General features: G+C 44.3%; 1 protein-coding gene across 2 annotated transcripts in view; it reads right to left on the bottom strand.

Moving 5' to 3' along the window:
- Positions 1 to 7,441: 7,441 nt before the first annotated feature.
- The window catches only part of DNAJC18 (DnaJ heat shock protein family (Hsp40) member C18), a 28,722-nt gene continuing 9,267 nt past the window's right edge, over positions 7,442 to 26,896 (bottom strand). For both annotated transcript variants that reach the window (XM_080919955.1, XM_080919956.1), the window contains exons 4-8: positions 21,673 to 21,858; positions 20,364 to 20,470; positions 19,133 to 19,242; positions 18,089 to 18,261; positions 7,442 to 11,546 (exon numbers count right to left, since the gene is read on the bottom strand). In XM_080919955.1, coding sequence (XP_080776081.1) covers positions 11,422 to 11,546; positions 18,089 to 18,261; positions 19,133 to 19,242; positions 20,364 to 20,470; positions 21,673 to 21,858 — 701 coding nt within the window. In that variant the 3' untranslated portion in view covers positions 7,442 to 11,421. The remainder of the gene's footprint in view (positions 11,547 to 18,088; positions 18,262 to 19,132; positions 19,243 to 20,363; positions 20,471 to 21,672; positions 21,859 to 26,896) is intronic.

Consider the following 26,896-nt stretch of genomic DNA (forward strand, 5'->3'; position numbering starts at 1 on the left):
ATTGTCCCATTATGGCTTCTAGCCCCACCTCCACCAAGATCTAAAATTTTCAAATGTACAGCCAAGAAAGAAAATTCTCCTTAAACCCCTTAACTTTGTTTTTTGCCCTAAACACATATATCTCTTCCAGCATCCTGCTAGATGCAGGTGTTTACTCAATACCTGTATCCAGGACAACTCTGAAGCAGTTACCCACAGGTGCTCTGGTCCAGACTTACAAACTGCTTTGGCTGGGCCTTCACATCCCTAGCCCCAGAGGTCCTGCAGAGGTTAGACAGCAGCCTGCTCTTCGAAGACCTGGCCAACAGTCCAGTTTTAGACACCTCAATAACAACACCTCAGTGTCAGCAGGAAGTAGCCATAGGCAATTATGCTGCCCTTTCTTCATTATCAACAAAATGCTGGGACGTTACATGTAGCTGAGGTGCATATTTAATATACCAAAGTGGATCTGGCCTCCAGGTTCTCCCAGCATCTCTCAGTTCCTACCTGTTACAGGGCATCACTGGCATATCCCACCCTCTATGCTGAACTTTCCAGCCCAGGGGCTGGGCTTCCTCTCACTCAATGGCTCTTCACTATATAACCCAGACATTTGCCCCACCACCCCACATCTCTCTTCTTTCTGTGCATTGGTTCTTTCTTTTCCTTTTATTCTCCTCTGTCTCCCTCTGCATGGCAACTTCACTGTGTGGTGTGTGGCTACTGAATTCACCCAAGAGCTGCCCCCAACAAACCTGCCTTTGTCATTTAATTTGGCTTGAACTGACTCCTTTCATCAGATAACTTATCACTCAGTGCCTACAGGAGTCAGAAGTAGGGCCTCATATTTCTGGGAACTGAAGTTATAAATGATTGTGAACCACTTTTCGGGTACTGGGAACTAAATCTGGGGCTTCTGCAAGAGCAGGTGTTCTTTTTATTTTTTAAAAAAGGATTTATTTGTTTTATGTGAGTACACTGTAGCTATCTTCAGACACACCAGAAGAGGGCATTGAATCCCATTTTTGTTTTATGTATATGAATACACTGAGCTGTCTTCAGACACACCAGAAGAGGGCATCAGATCCCATTACAGATGGTTGTGAGCCACCATGTGGTTGCTGGGAATTGAACTCAAGACCTCTGAAAGAGCAGTCAGTGCTCTTAATTGCTGAGCCATCTCTCCAGTCTGAGCAAGTACTCTTAAATGATGATATATCTCTTCAGCTTTGTGCCTAAGGACTTAATTTTTTAAAAATGTGTGTTGTGTGTGTGTATGTGCAGTGTGTGTGTGTGTGTGTGTGTGTGTGTGTGTGTGTGTGTGTGTGTGCATTATGTGTATAGGTGCCCATAGAGGCCAGAGGAGTTGGATCCTCTGGAGCTGGTTTCTGCTCAGATGGAACAGTATACTGAGATTCAGATGCCCAGGAACCACACAGCTCCAAGATGGGACAGTGTCCCAAGGGAAGAGAGTACCTTGAGGCTCAGGAGCTCAGGAACCTCACAACTCTGAGGTTGTCTCCTCAGGACAGGCAGTGCAGCTCCCAGGGGAGGGTAGCCCCAGCTGAGCTGAGGAGCTCAGGAGCCTCAGCCCTGATTCTTCTTTTCTTTGCTGACTTTCTTCTCAGCTTCTTCCAAAGCTAAGTGTCACTCCAGGCAGTAAATCTCATAAAGGAGATTTATTGAAGGGAAGAATCCAGGAGGAGGGGCTGGGGGAGGAATTCAGGGAGTGGACAGCAAGGAACTGGACAAAGGAACAACGCTTATATGGAATTTCTAGAGGACAGAGACCTCAGGGCAGATATCCAGAGTGAGGATTTCAATTCCTGAGCTTGGGGGGACTCGAGGATTAGTGAATTTTTTTGTGGAAAGCTCAGCAATTGGTGGCTTTTTTTCATCCCCTTTTCCCTGAATCAAGCCCAAGGGTTAGGGTGGGAAGTCCTTCACAGCTGCAGCTGGCTTTTGCTGAGGTGCCATCTCTGTAGGGCTGCTGTGTGTATGGGGAGTGGGGAGGGTAGAGAAGAGGCACTTTCACGGTGGACAGCTCCTGCAGCTCTGGTGACAGCTGTAGGCAGAGGAGTTGCCATTTTGACAGGCACCACCATTTTGGATAGCCCCTACGGGGCATTTTACAAAGGTGGCTGTAGGCTGCCCCTGCGTTTACAGCTTTTCTGGTGCAGCAGCTTTTTTGTGGTGCACCACTCAGGGACTACAGCTAGAGTTAGAGGTCAGCTGCTGGGAATTGAACTCTGGTCCTCTGGAAGAGCAACGCATTCTGGTAACCACTGAACTCTCTCTTCAGCCTCCTGCTAAGATTTTTATTAAAGTTTTAATTTTTTTAAAACTTGAGTTATAATTTTCATTTTAAGAAAGCAATATGCTACACCCTCAGCCCACGTTTTTAATAGCTACACGTAACCAGTGGTTTCTGCAATGGATAGCATGTGCCTAAGGGGCCCTGAAGTTCATGGCCTCAGCACAGGACTTCTTGTATAGACCTTGACTAGTAAATGAGGATGTTCACATGAGTTACTCCAGATGAAGCTGCAGAGTCCCCCAGGGTAGTGATCCTTAGTATTCCTCCATGAACTGTGGTCTGTTCCAGTTCCTCAGATCTTTCATGTTACTTCATGTCCTTGCCACCCAGTATTCACACAATAAGTCTGAACAGGCTTCCTCACATGTATTTGGGACAATGCCCTGAAGGGCAGGAGGCTCTAGTGTCCCTGGTGACAGGGGGAGGTCACAAGGAGAGAACCTTGCATCCAACATGAACATGAAGGCTGGTCACCCTTGACAGCCATCCTCACAGAGTCTTTGTCAGGAGGCATTCTGGGCTCTAGGCTCAGTGACTCAGTGTGGTGTGACACTTTGGTTTTGAGCTTCTGCCTGGGAGAGGAGGCAGCCATTAGTCACTTGTCCTGCTGCTGTGACAAAGTTCTTAACAAAAGCAGCTTGAGGGAAGAAGAGAGGAAAGGAGGGAGAAAGAAAGGGAGGGAGGGAGGGAGAAAGAGAGGGAGGGAGGGAGGGAGGGAGGGAGAAAGAGAGGGAGGGAGGGAGGAAGGGGAAGGAGGGAGGGAAGGAAGGAGGGAGGGAGGGAGGAAGGGGAAGGAGGGAGGGAAGGAAGGAGGGAGGGGGAGGGAGGGATGGAGGGAGTGGGGAGGGAAGGAGGGAGGGATGGAGGGAGGACAGAGAGGGAGGGAAGGAGGGAGGGATGGAGGGAGGACAGAGAGGGAGGGAGGGCTTATTTTGACCCACTCTGGAAGTACAGTTCATCATGGCAGGGGAAGCATGGTAGCAAAAGCCTGAAGCAAGCTGGTCACATTGCATCCATAGTCAATGTAAGCAGTTACTTTTTTTAAATTGATGTAATAAAAACACTTCGACCAAGACTATTTATAGCAAGAGGTTTTGTCTGGCTAGTGGTGATGCATACCTTTAATTCTGGCAGATCTCTGAGTTTGAGGCCAGCCTGGTGTACATGTGAAGTTCCAGGCCAGTGAGGCCTACATAGTGAGATCCTCTTTCATAATACAAAAACCCAAGCCAATCAAGCAAACCAAACAAAAAATCCATTTTCAGATGATTATTATGATGTTTGTAACCTCAGCCAGAGTTCAAACTCCCAGCACTGGACACACATGTACACATAACATGCTGCACTCCCCCCCCCCCAAAAAAAAAGGCAGTCAGACACAGGTGGCTCCCGGTACTGTCACTCTAGGGGATTTCTCTCATCCAACCACTGGGCTATGAGAAAGCTCAAGCAGCCACTGTGGAGAAACTGGGACTGATGGTCCTCAGCCTGCTCCTAGCAACAATCTACCAGTTACCAGTGATTCTGAGACAGCCTGTTCTACAGAGTAAGTTCCAGGACAGCCACAGCTACACAGAGAAATCCCATCTCAAAACACAAAAATATCTTTAAAACGAAACTGTGGTGGTTTGAATGTGCTTGGCCCGGGGAATGGTACTATTAGGAGGTGTGGCCTTGTCGAAGAGAGTGTCACTGTGGCGTGGGCTTTAAGGTTCTCATTCTCACTGCCTAGAAGCCAGTCTTCTCCTGTGTGCCTTCAGCAAAGATGCTGAACTCTCAGCTCCTCCTGCGCCAGGCCTGCCTGGTGCTGCCATGCTCCTGCCTTGATGATACTGGACTGCACTTCTGAACCTGTGAGCCAGCCCCAATTTAATATTGTCCTCGTAAGAGCTGCTCTGGTCATGGTGTGCCTTCACAGCAGTAAAACACTAACTAAGACAGCTATGATTAGAACTTGGATGATTTTAGTGCTGGGGACAAAACCAAGCTACTGAAATAACGTAGGCAAGAGGGTAAAGCCACTGCTGTGTAAGTGGATGGTAGTTGGGAGTGTGCATCTAATGGTACCAGAAGAGAGCTTTGGGATGTTTTGGAGGTAAAAGCTAAGATTTTCAGGGTGGGATAGCACACACTTGTGGTCCTGGCACTAGGGATACCAAGGCAAAGTGGAAACTAATCAAGACAGTGGCTCTTAACTTTCCTAATGCTGGGACCCTTCAATATAGTTCCTTATGTTGTGGTACCCCCCAAAATAAAATTTTCTCTGATACTTCATAACTGTAATTTTGCTACTCATGAATCATATCTGATAAGCAGGATATCTGATTTATGACTCCCAAAGGTGTTGTGACTCACAAGTTGAGAATCATGCTCTAGGCGTTTGCTCTGGGCGCTCTGGCATAGGTATCATTTATTCACTGACCCCACAGGCAAGTTCTCAGACTCTGCTGAATTAAGTCTCACATGCATGTTGGTCCAAAAAGAAGATCTTACAAGTTGGACTATGTAAATATTAAATACCATGAATGATATTGTTAAAATCAAAACTTTGTTAAATATGGGCCATGTGGAACAAAGCCAGAAAAGAGCTGGGTAACACTGTTTCTGATGCTAATTCTAGTCTTGATCTAGATTAACAGTGGCATGCTGCCATTGCTATCTGACAGCATCCCTAATGGAAGTTACTGGTTCAGTTAAAGTCACACACTGTGGGTTCATTCCCCTCTGCTGCCCCCAATCCCCCAGCACCATCCCCATACTGTCTTTTTCAGTGCAGAAAAATGAGGGTTAGGTTGCTCCTACCATCAGCTTCAGGACGTCATGTTGATTTAATACAGTCATTGCAGGATAGAAACTGATTTTATCAACAGGTTCTTCTGTAGACATGTTTTACCTCCTATAACAAGCTGTCCAACTTAAGGGTTTTTTTATAAAATGATGGGGTTTTTTTTTTGTTTATTTTAAGATGTATTTATTTATTTATTTAATGTGAGTACACTGTAGCTGTTTTCAGACACACCAGAAGAGGGCATCAGATCACATTACAGATGGTTATGAGCCACCATGTAGTTGCTGGGAATTGAATTCAGGACTTTTGGAAGAGCAGTCAGTGCTCTTAACCTCTGAGCCATCTCTCCAGCCCCCCTTTAATGATGTTTTAAGATCAGATCTATTTTTCATAATTGTATGCGTTATTAAATGACTGCAATTTCAAACACTTCCTTTACACTCTTATAATTAAAATTTGCACTCATTGTCCACTGTTGCTGGATTATGAGTTTTTCTTTTTTAAAATGTGAGCTTTTGCTGGGTGATGGTGGCACACACCTTCAGTCTCAGTTACAGGTGACAGTGAGCCACCCAATGTGAGTGCTAGGAACCCAAATTGGGACCTTTGCAAGAACAGTATACATGTGTGACTGCTGAACCATCTCTCCAACACTCCCAGACCTCTCTTAAAGAATTGCTGCACTGGGGAAATGACTCAATGGCCAAGAGCCACTCCCTGGATTTCCCAGTGCACATGAGTTCAATTCCCAGTGCCCACAGGACAGCTCACAACTGTCTGCAACTCCAATTCTGTAGAGGATCTGTTACGCGATGACATAAAAATAAATCTTTAAAACAAACATCAACAAAAAAAGAATTGCTATAATGAAAGTTGGTAGTAAATGCCTTTAATCCCAGTATTCAGAGGGGAGAGGCAAGGGGATCTCTGAGTTGAAGATCAACCTGATCTACAAAATGAGTTCCAGGGAGCCAAGGCTACACAGAGAAACCCTCCCTCAAAAAAAAAAAAAAAAAAAAAAAAAAAAAAAAAAAAAAAAAAAAAAATTACCTGTAGGCATAATGGCATTGTGTGAAAGATTATCCTTGTATTATTCAAATGCTGATTTCTGTGCCCCATACATGGGTGCAAAACATTGCTCCCCAATTGTTCTCTGATTGGTCAATAAAGAGGCTGATCAGCCAGTAACTGAGCAGGGAAGACTTCCTCCTAGCCAGGGGAAGGGGAAAAGGAAGAGGAAGTGACTCCAGGAGAAAACACCTGGAGCTCAGGGAGCCACATCAGTACTAAATGCAAGTGTCACTGGGATTCTGACTGGGAGGTCACCAGATTAGTTTAGAGGATTAAAACAGAGTAATGCTGTTCAGTTGTTGTGCCCATAAAGCTTGATCAATAAATATAATAGTCCAGTCTCAATCATTTAGGAGCTATCTGGGTTAAGGAAACCCACAACAAACATTTATAAACAGTCAATAACAACTGCTATAAAAGCCAGGCTTAGGGCTGGAGATATGGCTCAGTGGTTAGAGCACTGACTGCTCTTCCAGAGGTCCTGAGTTCAATTCCCAGCAACCACATGGTGGCTCGCAACCATCTGTAATGGGATCTGATGCCCTCTTCTGGTGTGTCTGAAGACAGCGGCAGTGTATTCGAATACATAAAATGAATAGTTAAAAAAAAAAAAAGCCAGGCTTAGTAGCTCACACCTATAATCCTAGCACTTGAGAGGCAGAGGCAGGTGGATCTCTGTGAGTTCGAGGCCAGCCTACACAGAGAAACCCTGTCTCAAGAAACCAATAAGTAAATAAATATATTGAATTCTATTTTATTTTCACTGTTAATGTTTGCGAGTCTTATCATTTTAAATTGTTTCTTGCTGAAATTTTGAGATATATATATATATATATATATATATATATATATATACACACACACATATATATATATATATATACATATATATATATATACATATATATCAATTTTAAATGCTTAAACAAAACAAAACAAACAAAACCCCATTTGCTGTTCTTCCAGAGAATCTAGGTTCTGTTTCCATCACCCTCATGGTGGCTCACATCTGACTCCCTTTTCTGTTCTTGAAGAGCACTACATGGTGTACATACATGTAGGTAAAACACCCATATATGTAAAAAAAAAATTAAAGATAAATCTTAAAAAAAAAAATCCCTGTCCAGGTGGTGGTGGTGCGGAGCTTGGGCGGCAGAGGCAGGCGGAGTCCTGTCTTGAAACAGAACAAACAAGCTAATCTAGAAACCATGCCACCAGTGTTACATGCTGTTCTAACCACAAGCTATCCCCAGCAAAGAGGAGCCATGAAGCCACATTTTCTATGTAAAATCGTTTAATGTTCACTTTGTTAAAAGACACTCCAGATGCCGTGGGTCAGGTGACCAGAGTTTTCAGCATTTTTCACTGCCAACTAATTTCACACATGCCATTCCCTACTCTGGTCACACTCCCTTCTCCACCTGCAAATGTACTCAGGATACAACATTTATGCGATACTGCATAAGGTATCAACCGTGCGGGCCCAAATGTTAAGATGTATATTCACTTGGCCCTTTCCCAAAATAGATGTATTCGGACACCAATCTAACACCTTAAGTGCACACAGATCCAATGCCAGCTCCTGTGAGGAGCAGCGCATGCAGAGACAATGGGTTGGTTGTGCGGGTCACCTGCAACGGGAACCTGCTGGGATTCCCATGGTGCCGCTGGCAGCGCCATTTCTGAGGAGTGAAGATGAAAATGACAATGGCGCACAGCTCAGCAGCCTGCTGGACCCTGGCTCCAGCAGGGCTCGGCATTTCTTGTCATCTCTAACAGTCCCATAAGCATGCTTAGCCATGCTATTTTCTTACCGGTCTCTTCTCCCAAGCTGTGAGGCCTGGAGCTGATCAATGAAGCGGAGACACTTTCCTGGCTTGAGTGGCGAACAAGCTCCTTCAAGCTCTACTGTTCCTTACAAGAAGGTTTTTCTAAAAGGCTTCTCTCTCTAAAGAAAGCACTTCATCTGAATGGCAGCCTGTGTGAGCCTCACTCCCATCAGCCTCCATTCTGTAGTCTCAAGCTGTGAGCGCCACACTGACAGCAAGAACAGCAGCAGCAAAGAACGTCCACTGCCAGGAAATCTCCCAAAAGATGGAGGCAGGAGAACAAAGCTCATTTAACCAATACACAGACAACATGTCTAAGTTTTAAGCAAGGAATTAAGAGTTTAACACTATTCTAGATAGTGCCAAATTATCTTTCAACTGAAGCAAGGAAACAAGATATGAGTCCTGTAGTCACAGTAATAAATAAAACAGTGCCACCAGGCTGTAAGAACAGACAAGAGGTGCAACAGTTAACGGAGCTGTTGGCGTTGCCTGTGGTTATCACCTCACAGAGAACGCATGAGTGCCAGGAAATCCACAGAACTAGGATAGGTCTTCTAGAGGGAGGGGCTTTACCCTGTTGCCAGTTTCATGACAGTCCATTTTCTAGCAGAGGCTGGGGCTGTGAGAGGAAAGCTTTCATGTCTACGAACTTTCCCTAAGTTTGTTTGGTTCATGGGGACATTTTACAATGCATGTTTTGAGACAGGGCTTCACTATGATATTTCTATGTAGAGCAGGGTGGCTTTGAACTCCCAGTATTGTCTGCCTCTGCATTCTGAGTGCTAGATTTAAAGTGATATGCCACCATGCCTGACACATTTTACAAAATAAACTCCCTGCTGCTCATAAGTTAAAGAGAGTCTTGAAAAATGAGGAAGACAGGTCTGGGGATGTTGCTCCGGAGGCTAGCATGCACAAAGCCTTGGGTTCATTCTCCAGCACCACCTGAACCAGGACGGATTCTAGCATTCAGGAGGTAGAAGCAGGAGGATCAGAAATTCAAAGTCTCTGGATGTGGTGGCATATACGCTGAATCCAGCACTCAGAAGGCAGAGGCAGAAAGATCTGTGAGTTCAAGACCAGCCTAATTTACAAAGTGAGTTCCAAGATAGCCAAGGCTACACAGAAAAACCATGTTTCAAAAAACAAATAACTAACAAAAAGGGCCAGGCATGGTGGTGGTCGTCTTTGATCCTAGCACTCAGGAAACAGAAGCAGGCTGATCTCTGAGTTCAAGGTCAGCCTGGTCTATAGTGTGAGTTTCAGGACAGCCAGTGCTACATTAACAAACAACTGTCTAAAACTACCCCCTCCCCTAAAAGAAAAAGAAGAGGAGAAAGAAGAGGAGGAGGAGAAGGAAGAGGAGAAGGAAGAGGAGGAGGAAGAGGAAGAAGCAGTAGTGGTAGTCATAGTAATAGTAGCTGAAGTTCAAGGTTTTTTGGCTGTATATAAACTTTGAGGCCAGCCTGGGATATACGAGACCCTACCTAAAAAGGAAAAAAAGGCATGGAGTATAAACCAGTTACCTGCTTCTCCTTTTAAATTCAGTCTCATGATAATCTGGGAGGCTCAGGAACTCAAGTCTGACTGCCCTACACAGGGAGGCCCAACCACACAACCTACACAATCACTGACTTAGTTCTCAAAAGTTGCCTTTTCTGCCTTTAAAGGATTTGAATCAAGTGTCCTGCTTTTTAAAAAATGTATGTGGGTGTTCTGCCTGCATGTGTGTCCGTGCACCAGGTGCATGCAGTGTCTGTGGAGGCCACAAGAGTCAGGTCCTCTGCAACAGGAGTGGGTGCAGGGAACTGGACCTGAGTCCTTTGGAAGAGCAGGTGCTCCTCTAACTGCAGGAGCCTTCTCCGCTGGTCCTGCATCTAAAAGCCCAGCAGGAAAGCAGTCCTGAGGGAGCTGCCATAGAAAGGATGGAGCTGGGGGCGGAGGTGTCCCGGAGGATGGGAAAATCTGCCTTGCCAACCTGGCTAAAATCACTGGAGAAATAGTATGACCACTCACACATTCTATTTCCTCACCTAATCATATGACCTAAGCAGGCTGTTCATCCTCTCTAGCCAATCAATGTTCGGATTCATAAAAGGGCTAATGCACCGGCATCACAAATGGTTAGGAATAGGTTAAAAAAATTAAAACAAAACATCATGTGGGTAAAAGGCCTCGCTTTGTAGTAGGCACTACATCACTATCTCATACTAAATGTGTAGGGCACTCAGTCAAACAAAATGGCTGCTGACGCTAATGTGAAATGACTACTGGCTAATGTGAGCCCCCCATGCCACAGTGACAGGTGACAGGCTCTTCCCTGTGTCTCTCTGCCTGAGCCTCCTCTTGGGTTTGACTACCACTCTTCTGTGCATTCTTGTGTTCATCATACAACCTAGAATATTAAATAATTTAAAGGGAGAGACACAGAATATTCTCCAGTTCCAAAATGGACCAGGGAACCTACAGTGAAACGCTGACAGTCTTGTATTTCACCTTCTCCCTTGCTTAGCCCTGCTTCCTGCTGCTGAGCTGTTCCCTAAATTGTTTCACAGCTCAACAGGTTTTTGTTTATTATTGTTATTTTTTTGAGGCAGGGTCTCATGTAACTTTGGCTGGTCTGGAACTGTTATGTAATCCAGGCTGGCCTTGAACTCAGAGAGAATGGCCTGCCTCTGCCTCCCGAGTGCTAAGATTAAAGGTGTGTGCCACCATACCCAGCCATACCACCTGCCTACTCAACCAGGTTTAACTTCTTAGACCATCTGAAAGAGAAGACTAAGAAAATAAAGGATCCTCACTGGCTATGGTGGCTCACAGCTGAAATCCTAGCTCTCAAGCAGACTCAGGCCAGCTTAGACTATGTAGTGAGTTCCGGGCCAATCTGGGCTTCAGAGTAAGCCCTTCTCTCAAAAAAGAAGAAAAAGAAACCTCAAATCAGGCAGCTTTGCTAATGCTCCTGATGCAACAGATCTGGATACCAACGAACCATCGGCTGACTAGTTCACTTTCTCTATACCGCCCTTGGGGAGTGGAAAACTGAGAACTGGGGGAGACAGCAGGGAGAGGTATAATTCTTGGCAGACAACTCCAACACTCTGAAGTGCACTGGCTAAGCCTAGACATGCCTAGGTAGTGGGCTTTTGCTGCAGACGGGATGAAGGAAGAAATGTGGGTCTTCCCTGGGATGCCCTGACCTACATTCACAGAGGAGCAGGGTCCAAACTTTACCATTCAACAAACTGTTCCTGCCCTGGGAGCCAGGCCTGGGGAAGGACCAGAGGGAAACAAGTCTCCATCCGCTGCAGCTCTCTGCCCAACAAAGTTAGCAGATAGTTGAGTACTCATATTTCCTAACTTGTATTATAAAATGGGATTTGCAATGTAATAGTAACGGGAAGAAGCCCCGCCCCAAGCAGGGCCACCGCCACTCAGCCAGCCCTGCGGAGGCCGATGAGCTGGGAAAGCTTGGCACAGTTTTCCAGCTTCAGTGACTCTGCTTTCTGCCGCAGCCGCTCGTCTCGGTACAACCCCGCCAAGTTGGTCAGCTCCGATTCTGAAAGACAGACACAGCAGGGGCTGGTTCATAAAGGCTGAGCGCTTGGTACATTTCAGTGTTTTGGGACTCAGGCGACCTTATTTTGCTACCACTTTATTCTATTCCAGCCGGGCGAGGGTTACTACTCTCCCTGGGAGGTACCCCCTGGGCCCTGCACCAGGTTCTGAGGGTGAAGGCTGTCTTGACCTGAGAGCCCCACAGTCTCTGTGCTGTTATAAAAGTACTAGGCTTAGTTCTTATCAACCAAACATTTGGCACAGGCTTAGGAAGCTCGCACATGTGCAGAAAGAGGAGATTGCCACAGCCTGGCTACCAGTGATCAGATGGCAGTGGAAAGGACTGGAGCCCAGTCGCCTATTCCTGTCATCTGAACAAAGACAGCTGCTGCATTCTTCCCTCAGCACTGTGGACTCCTAAGTCACACATGGCACAGGCCGCTCTAGTAGGTGAGCATATATAGAAGGCCAGGCTGGCAGCTTTCTTTGTCCCCTCAGCACATGTGGAGGTTACCAACACAAACTGCTGTTCCAAAAATCAAATCACCTGGCCCACTGGCCCACTGGCCTCTTGTTTCCTTGACTAAATTTCATTTTCTCCTCATGTTAGAGAAGACTATTCTATTTTTAACTGGAATATAATCCTTTCTGTGTTTCCCAACTCCATGTGGTTGCTCTAAGTTTTGATTCTCCCAGAAGCCCTTTCTCCCTAGGGGGAGCTCCGGAAATGCACACGTGCTGCACAGTAACATGGTGCATGAGCTTGTAGCTTCTCCAAGTCTCCAACAGCAGGCAGCTTTTAAAGGACTGTGCTTCTGAAAATGCTATTTTAATCATGTTGAAATATGCCTTCCATTTTTAATGGCATTTTTATTTTTATATATTTTTTATTGGACATTCTCTGTATTTACATGCCTTCCATTCTTAATCACCTTGCTAACAGGTTTGGATTTTCTTTGTGGAACAAGATGCACCTGTCTGATTAACCACTCAGCCAGGAGAACAATGGGCATGGGCTACTGAATAAGTTCCTATCAACACTGCCTGGCATTTCTGCTCACAATGATTCTATTTACACCAAGGCGGCCCAAAGTGCAGATGGAGTGCAGGGCGCCAGGGTGAGGGGTGGGGAAGCTTGACAACCTCCCTGTACAATGAGAGTGCAGGGCCTGGACTCTGGCCGGCAGTGGCTTGGCAGGCAGTGGGTCTCTCAGGCTGCAGAACAATGTGCTCTCACTCACCCTTGGTGCGGGTGCCCACAGGGCTCCTAGCCAGGGCCCCCCTTGGCACAATCACCTTGCGGGCATGAGGCTTTGTGGAGGATTGGGCTGCACTCAAGTGTTAAGTTTTGGCTCCTGTGCCCCACCCGGTGTTCAGTGCTCCTTTCTAGGGCTTCTTTGGCAGGTGGGAGGGTTATGCAAGAGGCCTCTGTGACTGTCTGCACCGCTCCTTTAGAGGCACAGCTACACCAGTGCACCAGAACAGACTGGCTCTCCTTTTCACCAGACCAATCTCCTCCTGATGGATTTTGTTTTTGTTTTTCAAGACAGGGTTTCTCTGTGTAACCCTGGCTGTCCTGGATTGTAGACTAGGCTCACCTTTAGAGTTGAACTATATGGGTGCTGGGTACTGAACCAGAGTCCTCTGCAGAACAGCGAGTACTCTTAACCACGGAGCCATCTCTCCAGTCCCAGTCCCCAATAACTTAGAGGTAAAATAAAGAAAAAGGTCTTTGGGAGGTACAGAACCAAGAGAATACCTTTTCCTCTTAACAAAATGTGCCCTTCAATTTTAACTACTCAGGACCTGGTCCCATGGGGCACTGCACGTCAGTCTACTGATAGAGACATGAATCTAAGGCCCAGGAGATACTGCTCAAGGGATCACACCTGAGAAGTGGTGAACTCAGGGTTTGAGCCACGGAAATTTGATTTTGTTGTCATTGTTTGGTTTGATTTTATTAACTGTAAATTTTGTGTGTGTGTGTGTTGTGTGTATGTGTGTGTGTGTGTGTCTGTGCACATGAGTACAAGTACCCTTGTTGGCCAGAAGAGGGCGGTAGATTCCCTGGACCTGGAGCACAGGCAGTCGTGAACCACCCAACAGAACTAGAACTCAGGCTCTCTGGAGGAACAATGTATAACCCTAATCACTTAGCCATCTCTTTGTGATGCTGTTCAAACTTGGGTTTCACCAGGAATCCGGTATTCATTGTGTTGCAGGCCCTGTGCTAAGCTATATCCACATCATGCAACCTCTCAGGAGGAAATAAATACTACACCGCCCTAAAGCCCAGGAAACTGTCCACTCTGTTATCCTGCTCAAGGTCATAGAAAAAAAATGCTCACTCAAGGCAAAGCTTCGGCTCTGCTGAACCAGGCCAGGAAGGAGGCAGTTCTTGCCTGCTACTCGTGTCCTGCCCAGTACAATGGCATGGCTACTTTCTCTGGCAGTTCATATACTATGCAGATCTATCCATGGAAGAGTAAAGAGAACATTCTCATCCATAGTAAAAAATTACTCAGAAAAGATCACCCATCTTAGGCCATCTAAGGAAAAGCAAACAAAAGAAATAATAAAGATTTTAAAAGACAATGGCTAGCCTTGATAAAACTCCCATTTGGTATTTTGCCATGAGTGAACTTTGTTCTCAAGTGAGTTTATTTTTACAACCTCAAAGTGCTAAATTTAACCTTCCTGGCTGCACTTGCTGCGGATTCAGAGGGCAGATGCTGCCTGCTCTCAAATGGCACTCAGTGATGCAGAAACTCCACAGACCCATTGTGTTTAAATGCTAGGAATGGATTTTTACAGGGGTGGGTGTGTGCTGACAACCTCCATTCAGAACTGGTGAATTGCACACACCAGGCTCATTCAATGGATTTGTTTACTGTGTGAGTGTGTGTTTTAACTAAGGATAGATCCTAGGACTTCATGTATAATAGGAATGAGATATACCATTTTCCTTTCTCTCTCTCTCTCTCTCTCTCTCTCTCTCTCTCTCTCTCTCTCTCTTTCTTTCTAAAGACAGGGCTTACTAAGTTGCCCAGGCTAGCCTTGAACTCACTCTGTGGTGCAGGCAGGCCCTGAATCTGTGATCTTAATTTCCCAAGAGATTACAGAATAAGATTACAGGCTTGTTTTAGCAGGTCTAGCTCTCATCGACTTTTCACTTGTACCCAAAGAAGGCCACAGTTCTAAACAAGGCTCACGTGGATGGAACAAACACTTAGACGCCACTTTTAGAATAATCTTAACCTTTTGGCATAGCTATCATCCCAATGCCAGAGTCCACTAATGGGGCATGGACATGCATGGACATGTGTGTGGTATGTTCGTATGTGTGCTTGTGTGTGTGAAACATGTAAAACATAGATTGTCATGTAGTTCTTGCAGAAAGCAATAAATTCAAACCATTCCAGTGCCTGGCACAAAGGGGACACTTAGGATATATTACTTTGCCTTTCCCCTAACTTAGATCCGCACAGATTCTTGCTCCTAAATTCTTTCCCTGTGCTGGAGAATACTTTTAAGCCAACACTTGGAAGCAGAGGCAGGTTGAGGCCAGTCTGGTCTATACACCGATTTCTTCCTCTTTCTTTATTTCCTTTTGTTTTTGGAGACAAGGTTTCTCTGTGTAGCCACATGTCCTGGAATTCACTCTGTAAACTAGGCTGGTTTTGAACTCAAGAGATCTGCCTGCCTCTGCCTCCCAAGGGCTGGAATTAAGTGTTCAATACCACTACCTTGCTATTTTTTTTTAATTCCCCTTATTTGTGTGTGTGTGTGCTCGAGCACGTGTGTGTGCACCCTTTTGCATGTACATCACACCTGTATATGGTGATCAGAGAACAACTTTTGGGAGTGAGTTCTTTCTACTTCTGGATCCTAGATGGAACTCAGGTCGGGCTTTGTATAAACTGCCTTTACCCACTAACCCATCTCACCAGCCTGACTTTTCCCCCAAGACAGAGTCCTACTATGTATCTTAGTCAGACTTACACTCAAGATCTTCTTACAGGCCTATGTTGGGAATTGATTCTAATGTTTTGAGTTAATCCGGCTCCTAAAATCAGGAATCTACATGTCCAAACGCTGAAGGTCCTTGTCCCCAATTGATTTTTGATCAAACAATAAAAAGCCAACAGCCAATGGCTAGGCAGGTAGACTGAGACAGGACTTGGAGATTTGAGGGGGTAAGGAACCAGGGGAGAAGAGAAGGGAGAGATTGCCATGATGTGGAAGAAGAAAGACCAGACCTAAATTCTCGCTAGTGTGTGAGAATCAGGGGAAGTGGCCTATGTGTTTGGGGTAGCAGAGATGAAATAAAGATTTTAAAAAATTTTAACTCAGAAGTACCGGAGGGAAGTGTTTGCTAGCAGGGGAAAGGATTAGAACTGCCCGGTCTTTTAGCTAGTCAAGGCACATTAAACTTAACTGGTGTGTGTGTGTGTGTGTGTGTGTGTCTGTCTGTCTGTCTGTCTTTTATTCTCATATCCAGAGGGCTTTGGAGGGTGGCTGGGAGCAAGACCTGCAGGGAGCACAAAGCAATTAGTTAAAAAGTAACTGCTGCTACAGGCCTCCACCATCACACCCAGCTCTTCCCTGATTTTAAAAAGAGAAAACGGAATTTAAACAAGCCTGACTGCATAGTGAGTTTCAGGACAACTAGAGCTACACAGTGAGACCCTGTCTCAAAACAAAACAAAACAAACTAATTTAACAATGAGGTAGGTAAAAGAAACTTCATCCAGTTTAATTGCCCTTATCTGAGGGGGTAACTAGGCTTTGCCCTAACAAGGTCCCCGAGAGAGGGGACAAGACAGCAACACTCGTCAGCAGCTTACTGCTTTCCAGATGAGACTTCTCTAACGACCCATGCTGAGATGTTCAGAAGCCTGGACGGTGCCTGCAGCCCAGTCACAGAATTAGAAAGACACAGGAAACACTAAAGCTAGGGTCCAGTACTGTGCTGGTGGAAGGAGGAAAGGGCCTGAGGAACACACCAGAAGGACAGCTTAACTCAGTGGAGGGGAGGAGTACATAATGGGTCAGCAAAGGGGACAAGCATCTTGACCAAAGAACAAGCTGCATCAGTAGACATTCAAGGACATCCAAAACAAAGTTTAAAAGATGAGTTATAGTTTGCTTTGAAAAAAAAATCAACCATAACCCAGTTTGTAAAGCCAAGATGCAGTCACTCTGTGTATGTGTGTGTATGGCGGGGGTGGGGGGATGAGAGGGTTGGTGTGTGTGTGTGTGTGTGTGTGTGTGTGTGTCTGTGTCTGTATGATAAAAATGGAGTTACTGGCTGAGACAGACCACCAGTCCTACCAGCACTCCTCAGTAACAACTGGAGCTGTAAGCCAAGTGGCAGACACTGTCACCCCATGACCTCTGTGAGGGAAAGAGGGGACAAGAGACCCCATGCCAGCAGCTTCAGCAATTATTACTACTGTTCTTTTTTTCTTCCTCCTTCTTGCTCTTTCTCTTATCTTCTCCTTTTCCTTTTTTAGGTTTTCAAGACAGATTTTCTCTGAATATCACTGGCTGTCCTTGAACTCACTCAGTAGACCAGGCTGGCCTCGAACTCAGAAATCACCTGCCTCTGCCTCTCTAGTGCTGGGATTAAAGGCATGCATCATAACTTCTAGACTTCTGATTTGACTCAAAAAGCTAAGCTGGTTCCATCAGACTTCTCTGAACTTAGGAACTGTGAAGGAAGTCAGATAACACCAAGAACTTCAAGAGGAAGCTTATGATGCAAACTGGCACCAGTCAGTGACCAGTGAGGGGGACCTCGAGACAGTGACAAGAGTCACAATCCAAGTGCACCATGCTCCACCTGGTGATTCTAAGCCAAGCACACTTTGTGACACATGCACACATTCTTGTACAAATAAAAAAATGTAAGGTTTTGTTTTGTTTTTTAAGAAAAAAAAAAAGAGGCAGTAAGATGGGAAAGCTCCTGCATACCTGTAATCTAAGTTCTCCGGACTACAGAGCAGCAGCCTAGAAGCAGAGGCAGGCAGACCCAGCCTGGTCCATGCGGTGAGTCCTTTCTTTCTCTCTTTCTTTCTTTCTTTTTTAATGATTTAGTTATTTATTATATATAAGCACACTGTCACTGTCTTCAGACACAGCAGAAGAGAGCATCAGATCCCATTACAGATGTTTGTGAGCCACCATGTGGTTACTGGGAATTAAACTCAGGACCTCTGGAAGAGCAGTCAGTGCTCTTAACTGCTGAGCCGTCTCTTCAGCCTCATGAAGTGAGTTCTAAGTCAGCTAAGCCCCCACCTCCTCATATCCCCACCCCAAGGGGAAGAGAATACAATAGATAAATAGGTAAATACAAAGTTGCCTGAGTTTCTAAGTTTTCCAATCCCGGTCAATAAACATTCCTTCTTTCCTGTAGTACCTGAGTGGGTGCCTGTCCTCTGTCTCTGTTGACATGAATATGTGATCCAAACTAGTAGAACAGATGGGTCAGAAGGCTGGGGAGACCTCATGAGAGAGTGAAGCCTGTTTGGCCTGACTTACTTTGCTGTTTCTCCTTCCAACAACTTGTCTGGATGTAATCAATATAATCTTTCTCTATTGTTTTCTCCAGATCACGAAGAGAAGCTCCTCGGTAGGCCTTGTCAAAGTTCTTATCCACGAAATAAGGCACCTGCAGGTTCTGCGTTTCTCTAGAAATGGTATAGCCCAAGGTCCTGAAACAGAGAGTATCTCACATCAGCTTGTAATAGCTGCACTCATTCCTGGCTCTAACCTCTAAACATGCCTGCCATCATCTATCTCTATGTCCTTATGGGTAACAAATGTCCCTTCTTGCAATTTTTAAAACATTAGTACTTTATGTGTATGGATATTTTTCCTACATGGACGTCTGTGAACCGTTTATGTGCAGAGACCAGAAGAGGGTGTCAGACTCCCCTGGAGCCAGAATTATGAATGATTATGCCCCACCATGTGAGTGCTGGGAATTAAACTCAGTCCTCTGCAAAGACAGCCAGTGCTCTTGATCTTTGAGTTGTCTCTCCAGTTCCTCCCTGGGATTAAATACTATTTTAAGAATTCACTAGGTTCCAGTGACTATATAGATCATGACAATCCTCTGTCTCTGCCTCCTCAGTGCTGAACCACAGGTATGATCCCCCATTCCTGCCTTCACTGGGGTCCTCTCTAACTCCACCATAGTGAGAAAGAAAGATTAACTGTGAATCTCAAATAATGGCGCTGTTCCTTCTAAACCAATTCTGGCTGTTTTGCAGTTGACCAGAGGGTGTCACTGTATGACAGAATAGTCTCTCTCCTAAGGCAGAGGCAGCTGCTACCCAGCATTCCACATTGTTACTGCTGAGCTGCTCCTTTCCATTCAGGTTAGTTGTGTTCAAGTAAGTAAATTTAGTATTTTTCACCTCCACAGAAACACTAGAGAAACTCTGGATGGCTATTCCCTGAAACATAAGGCCAGCATTTTCCACAGGAAGGTGAGATGAAATGTCAGCATGAATTAGCAAAACCTTAAGTCTTTTGTCTTTCAGACTGTTGCTAGAGGAAAATTAGCAACATTCCACTTACGATTTATAGAATAGACTATATGGAGGGTTAGCAGCCAGCAGCTGAGTTATAACAGAAATAGTCACAATCACCAGAACTGGAAGCAGCTGAACAAACGCAGAATATGGAGTCTGTAAAAGAACACAGACAAGCGGCTGAGAGGACAAAGACATCACAGAGAAAATGCAGGAACGTCCCCAAAGCCAAGGGTTACCACAAGGCTGGATTTCAGCTTAGAAGCAAACAATACTTTTTTCCCCCTGCTGACAGGCTAAAGAAAACCCTTTTAACCTGCTGTTCCTTACACCTCTAGGTAATTCTGCCAGACAGGGACTGGGCTCTGAGAGTGGCTACTGCTAAGCAACTCTTACTTAGCCACAGCTGTCCAAATTCAATGTCATCTGACTCTGTCAGAGATGATCACATTCTTCCTTGACAATGTAGGGTCAAGGTTCATTCCCCTCCTTTATTAACTACATTTAGAGAAAGGACACATTCTTTCGGATACTGTAAACCAGCCAGAGGCATGGTATTTGTTGTTTTTTAATGTGTCCATGAGCATGAGGCCACCAAGATAGCTCAGCAAGTCACAGTGCTTGCCACCAAGCCAGACAACCAAGTTCAAACCCAGCAGTACTTCTAGCCTTTTCAGCTTCCTGAGACACCCTGGTTTCTCACTTTGTACCTTGCTTTAGTTCTGAATATTTTTGGGTTTTGTTATGTTTTGTTTTGAGACAAGGCTTCTCTGTGTAGTCTTGGCTGTCCTAGGGCTCGTTGTTTAGATGGGGCTGACTCAAACTCACAGAGATCCACCTGCCTCTGCTGCCAAAGTACACCACCAGCCTGGCAAGTTCTGAATATCTTTAAAGAGATTCTTTGTGTAGTAAGGATAAGTTCAATCAGGACAGCTCCACAAGATGGGCATGGCGGCTTACATGGTGGTCCCAGGAGGATCTCTGTGAGTTCAAGGCCAGCCTGACCTCCAGGACAACTAGAGTTACATAGAGAGAACCTGTTTCAAAACCAGAAAGTATTAGGGAGGGAGGAGAGAAGGGAGAGGGAAACTGGGAAACTGGGGTGCTAAGAAGAGATCAGGAATGGAGGATTACCTACACTTCCTACACTTCCCCAGCCATTTTACCAACATAGCTCGACTGCAAGTCTAGCGCTGATTCTAGCACAGGAGCAGTCTCCTCACCCCACCGAAGCGGGCTCAGTATGGCTATGGGTATGACCTCTGCTCCTTACACACCTGAGATTTGTCTTCCTCCCTCTTATGTGTCTGTGTCCTCTCGTGGCGGTGCCGCCTGCGATAATAGTGACTGTCGTCTGTCACATTTGAGAACATGTGAATATTTCCTGGAAAAGAGACATAATTAGAGAAAGGGAGGCAGTGCGGAGAGTGGGAGAGAACATTCATGAGATGGCAATTCCTTTTCTGTCTTTTTCAAAGTCTTGTTCTAAACAAAGCTAAAGTCAGGGCATCTGCCTGTCTGACCCAGCAGAAAAATAATGTGAGCCAAGGGGGCCAGCTGGGCAATGAGTGTACAAGACTCTCCTGACTTCATGGTGACATCCTTTGCAAGTACTGTGAGAGGAAACTCTAAAAGGCCAGAAGACAGAGAGCATTCTGGGCATGACTCCCATCTGACATATGTATGCTTGCTTCTGTGACCAGTATTACTAAATGGCATCTCTAATAGCCACTCATAAAATTCACTTTACAGGGGTGAAGGGCACAGGCCTAGCATGTTGGAGGATCAGGGCTGCATCCCTAGTAACACTAACAATTCAAGTTATTTTCTTAGCATTGAATTTTCTCAAATTTCAGCTTTCTAAGATATACTTTCTGGGTTCTTGTATTATTGCATATATTGATTGTTAAAGGGGGGACTCACTGTGATTTTTAAAAGAGATTTATTTTCCGTATCTGCATTTGAGGTGTTTGAATGAGAATGGATCCACAGGATCACACATTTGAATAGTTGGGCTGCAGTTAGTGGAACTGTTTGAGAAGGATTAGGCCTTGTTGGAGGAAGTATATCAGCAGGGGTGGGCTTTGAGCCCCAGGTTCAATGTACAGAGCTGCAATAAGATACATGTGATAGAAATATAAAGATATATATTTCAAAGCAACCCTGAAACACCAGTCCCATTTTTCAGACAGGTGACTATGGTAAAGGAAATGAATGATTTGGTTGATGTTATGCACAACTGGAGGCTAGAGACTTCCTCCAACTCCCTGCAGCCTACTCTTGCTGTTTCTCCAGCACCAATGTTCTTCTGTTTAGATATTCAAACTAGAGTCTGCCAGGATCCATAAATAAATGGTATAAAGAATCACAATCTTAAGATACTAACCTCAGGCTGGAGAGATGGCTCAGTGGCCAAGAGCACCAGCTGCTTTTCCAAAGGAACCAGCACCCACCAGCCACTCACGGCCACTTACAGATGCGATTCCAGTTCCGGTATCCTCTTGTGACCTTCTCTGTCACCAGCCACGAATAAAGTGCACAGATATACATGCAGGCAAAACTTAAAAAAAAAAAAAAAAAACCAACCTGAAGGGAAGTGTCCTCCAAAGAACACATTAAATAATTCTTCTGGAGAGATGTCAGCTTCAAAATCTCTGTAATAATGGTAAGATCTGGCTCGAGGTGCAGTGAACGTCACCTGCTCGTCTCCATACTCATCATAGCGGAGTCTCTTGTCGGGATTGCTCAGGACTGCAAAGGCATTTCCTATTGCTGCAACCAACAAGAAGCAACATCAGCACATTCTTGGCTGTGGCTGAGGGTGACCACAGCAGCAGCAAGAAGCCAAGCGTTGATGCTAGACAGCCTCACAGGATTACAGACAGGGGTGGTTAGGCGTATGGAGCTCCCCCAAAGGACTTGCCCCAGAAATCAATCGTAGTCTTAATAAGTCAAGAAAGCTACTAGAGTCCAACAACTGGGAGCTCTATTAAAGAGAGCATTAAGCCTATGTGTCTGTGAGACATCTCAGCTGTACTGAAGTTGGGACACTGTCCCTAGCTCATGATACCAATAATTTTAGACATGTTGGAGAAATGCTTACTGTTCCTATTATTTCAAGGTGGGACTTGTGGGCCTGGAGAGATGGCTCAGAGGTTAAGAGTACTTACAGTTCTTATGTAAAACTAAGGTTCAGTTCTTAATATCATGATGGGTGACCTACAACTGCCTATAACTCTAGTTTCTTTCTTTTCCCCCCTCTTCAATAACTCTAGTTTCTTAATCCCCTATTCTGGCCTCTCTGGACACCTGTACACACAGAGTGTACACGCAAACAAATAAGCACACACATAGTAAGACATAAATAAAAAATTTTAAAATATCTTCTGGGTATGGAGATGTGGCTCAGAGTTAAGGAGCAGGCTTAGCACACAAGCCTCAGGATCTGATGAACACAACGTGCACGTGCATACGTGTAAATACACACACACACACACACAGAGAGAGAGACATACACACACACACCAGTGTTCTTAAGAGCAGCAATTTATTGAAACAGTTTACAGTACTGTTAAGTTGAAGTAAAAAACAATCTCCTAAATAAAATAATCTGCAAAACTCCTGTTTGGATAAAAACAAAGGGCACTCACTAGTTTGTGAAAAGACTTACATATAAACGTGAAGACTGGAAAGAGGCTCAGCCACTAAAGGCTGGGCTCACAACCAAAAATATAAGAGAACATGGGTTATCCACATGCTCTCTTAGTGATGCTGTGAGAACTAGATTCACAAGAGAAAGGCTGTCCTCATGATATACAGGGACTTTTCTTTTTCTAAGGTTTATTTTTAACTGGGCATGGTAGCACACACCTTAATCCCAGTAGTCCTGAAGCAGAGACAGGCAGATCTCTGTTAATTAAAGGCCAGACTAGTCTATATAGTGAGTTCCAGGTCAGCCAGGACTACATATTTTCTCAAGAAAACAAAAAATGTATTTCCTTCTGTGTATGGGCATTTAGCCTGAATGTGTATATATGTAGCACATGTGTACAGTGCCCACAGAGGCCTGAAGAGAACGCTGAATCTCCTGGACCTGGAGTTACAATTGTGAGCCACTGTGTGGGTGCTAGGAATTGAACCTTGGTCCTTTGCAAGAATAGCCAGTGCTGTTAACCACTGAGATACCCCTCCAGCCTCAAGAATAACTTAACAGTTTCTCAGGTACCCACAAGATGGCCCAGTGGGTAAAGGCACTTGCCACCTGGTCTGAAGACCTGATCTCAATCCTTGGAACCTGCATGTAGAAGGAGAGAACCAATTCCTGAAAGTTGTCTTCTGGTCCTTATATGCCTCCACCCACACACAAATAAATGGACAGATTTTCAAGTCTTTTCTTTTCAAAATATCAAACATACATAAAGGTTTGTGTGTTTTGTTCTCTCTCTCTCTCTCTCTCTCTCTCTCTCTCTCTCGTACAATAAAGACATATAAGCTGGCCTAGCATACACAATTATAATCCTGGCATCCAGGAGACTGAGATGAGAGATTTTGGAGTTGAAGGCAGCCCTCAGCTACATAATTAGACATTGTCTCAAGAACTACAGCCTTGGAACAGAGAGGCGGTTCAGCAATGAAGAGCACACTGGCTCCCCTGGAACTGGAGTTATAGGCTATGGTAAGCAAACTGGTTCTGGAAACCAAACTGCTGTCCTCTGCGACAGTAGCAAGTCTATTGACCACTGAGCTCCAACCCCTAGAAATAATTTAAGATTTATTTATTTTATTACTTTACATGCATGAATGTATTGCCTGTGTGTGTATATATATATGTGTATGTGCCATGTGCTCATCTGATTCCCTCTGATGCCAGAAAAGGGCAATGGATCCCCTGGGACTTGAGTTATAGATGGTTATGAACCACACTGTAGGTGCTAGGGATGGAACCCAGGTTCTCTGCATGAGCTACAAGTGCTCTTAATTGCTAAGATAACTCTCCAACCCCCAAAATACTTTATAAATAAAATACCCTTTTCCTAAAAAAATTGAGGGGGAGAATAAGATAATAAAGACACAAGATAGGGAAAATAATAAAAATTGGAGCAAAGTCTTAGAAGAAAATTTACAAAAGGTTATAGGTAAAATTGAAGTGCACACTAATATAGGGACAAAGGAAAGAAGGCCAGAACATAAAGCATCACCCTGAAATTAGACTGTAAAAGGGCAGTCTATTTCTGTAACAAAACAAAGCAAAACAAAATAAAACAATAACCTAAAATGACTTTCTCAGCCTAGATAAGGGAACTGGAAGGAAATGAGGAAGGTTCACACCGCAGTCCCATAGCTTACACTCACCATATGTCAAACATAATAACTGGGCCACAGGGAATCATATAATTCCAAAAGACTGGCAAGATTTGATGACAGTCATCCTAGAGCCTGGCCCTCAGTTACATGGGCTGACATGGTAGAAAGATGAGGAGCAACGAAACAGGAACAGAACCACTGACATTGTCAGGAATTAGTTACTAGACGAAGGCCCGTATTCTGAACCAGGAGTACAGATTGCTCCTGAGGACGGGGTCCTAGAACAGTGTCGTACAATAGCTTTAAATGCTTGGGACAAGGTTGAACAACAGGGATGAACTGAATCATTTACAAAGATAACCAGGATTCCAATAAACCTTGTACAAAGTTTTTACAAAGACTAACCACAGCTCCAAATAGAGCAATATCAGATCCAAATGCCAGAAAAATTTTGAGTCTTTTAGCTTTGAAAATGCTAACGATGAAAGCAAAAAGGCACTTAGACCATTAGGAGCAAGATTATACCTCTTTATGAATAGATTAAAACAACTGCAGACAAATGCCCACAGTCCAGTTGTGATTGGGCAAACAGTTACAGGGAAAAAAAGCAAGATAACCCATTGCTGTGGCTGTCAAAGATCCAGTCATTCCCTAATTGTTTGGTAATCAAACAATTCCTACGGATAAATCCTTCTACAGTAGTAATAATTCTGGGAGGAAATTTTCTATGAGATGCAGAAGATGTGGAAGGAAAATGGCTCAAGAATATAGCTCATCCAAAGATATACAAAGTTTTTCCTTAGTTTTGGAAAACTAAGTAAGGGGTTTCTCTCAAGGACCAACAAAAACCAATATGAGCCACTGTTCACTAAGGAAAGATATTTCTGAAAAACATTTTAAAAATTTAAGGTCTGATAGGTTGACAGCACTGCTCAAAACTCAATTAGACTGCTTAACAAAAATCAAGATAAAACAAGATAAAATTAAAGATAAAACAAGAGATTCTAAGGATACCGAACAGATACTTTATATAGACTACTATAAAAGACAAGAGACCAAAGTTAAAATTACAATTAGATGGAATTGAGATTGAAGGATTAGAGGATACTGGGGCAGATATAACTTTAATATCACAAGATGCCTGGAATCCAGCTTGGTCTCTTCAAAGGGTATCTACCCAGCCCCTAGAGATTAGGACATTGTCTCAGGTACAGTGAAGTCTTAAATGGGTTAAATGTATAGGACCAGAAAGATCAAATAAGAAGGTTAAGGTCATATGTGGCAGATATAGACATAGACTTAATGGGGATGAGATCTACCGCAACAATGGAGAATAGCATTCTTCCAACTTTAGAGACAGAACATAAGGGAGGAGGTAGATCTGATAAAAAATTAAAAGGATGTTATCAGAGACTGATATGCAGACTGTCCAGGCTATCCACAGACAGAATACAGCCTTCAGTCTTGGTTAAGGGAGCCACTGCTGACAAAACACCAGCAGCCTTACCACCCAGATGCTTCTGTCAACTTCTCAGAGTTCTCCAAGAAGTGCTCAGAGAGGTGGGAGACCACGTCTGCTAAAGAAAGGGGGAAATTTGAAGATATGGCAAAGGCTAACAAGGCTCATTATGAAAGAGAAATGAAAACCTACATCCCCCCCAAAAAGTGAGACCAAAAAGAAGTTCAAGGACCTCAATGCACCCAAGAGGCCTCCTTTGGCCTTCTTGTTCTGTTCTGAGTACTGCCCAAAAATCAAAGGTGAGCATCCTGACTTATCCATTGGTGATGTCGCAAAGAAACTAGGGGAGATGTGGAACAACACTGCCGTGGATGACAAGCAGCCCTATGAGAAGAAGGCCGCCAAGCTGAAGAAGTATGAAAAGGATATTGCTGCCTACAGAGCTAAAGGAAAACCTGATGAAGCAAAAAAGGGAGTGGTCAAGGCTGAAAAGAGCAAGAAAAAGAAGGAAGAGGAAGATGATGAGGAGGATGAAGAGGATGAGGAAGAGGAGGAAGAAGACAAAGATGAAGAAGAAGAAGATGATGATGAATAAGTTGGTTCTAGTGCAGTTTTTTTCCTTGTCTATAAAGCATTTAACACCCCTGTTCACAACTCACTCCTTTTAAAGAAAAAAACTGAAATGTAAGGCTGTGTAAGATTTGTTTTTAAACTGTACAGTGTCTTTTTTAGTATAGTTAACCTACTACCGAATGTGTCTTTAGATAGCCTTGTCCTGGTGGTATTTTCAATAGCCGTTAACCTTGCCTGGTACAGTCTGGGGGTTGTAAATTGGCATGGAAATTTAAAGCAGGTTCTTGTTGGTGCACAGCACAAATTAATTATATATGGGGACAGTAGTTTGGGGTTTTTTTTTCCGATTTTTTTTCTTTTGGTTTTCTTTTGTTTTTTTTTTTTTTTTTTGTTTTTGTTTTTTTTTTTTTTTTCATCTTCAGTTGTCTCTGATGCAGCTTATAAGAAGATAATTGTTGTTCTGTTAACTGAATA

This window comes from Micromys minutus, assembly GCF_963924665.1.
Source record: "Micromys minutus genome assembly, chromosome: 8".
NCBI lineage: Eukaryota > Metazoa > Chordata > Mammalia > Rodentia > Muridae > Micromys > Micromys minutus.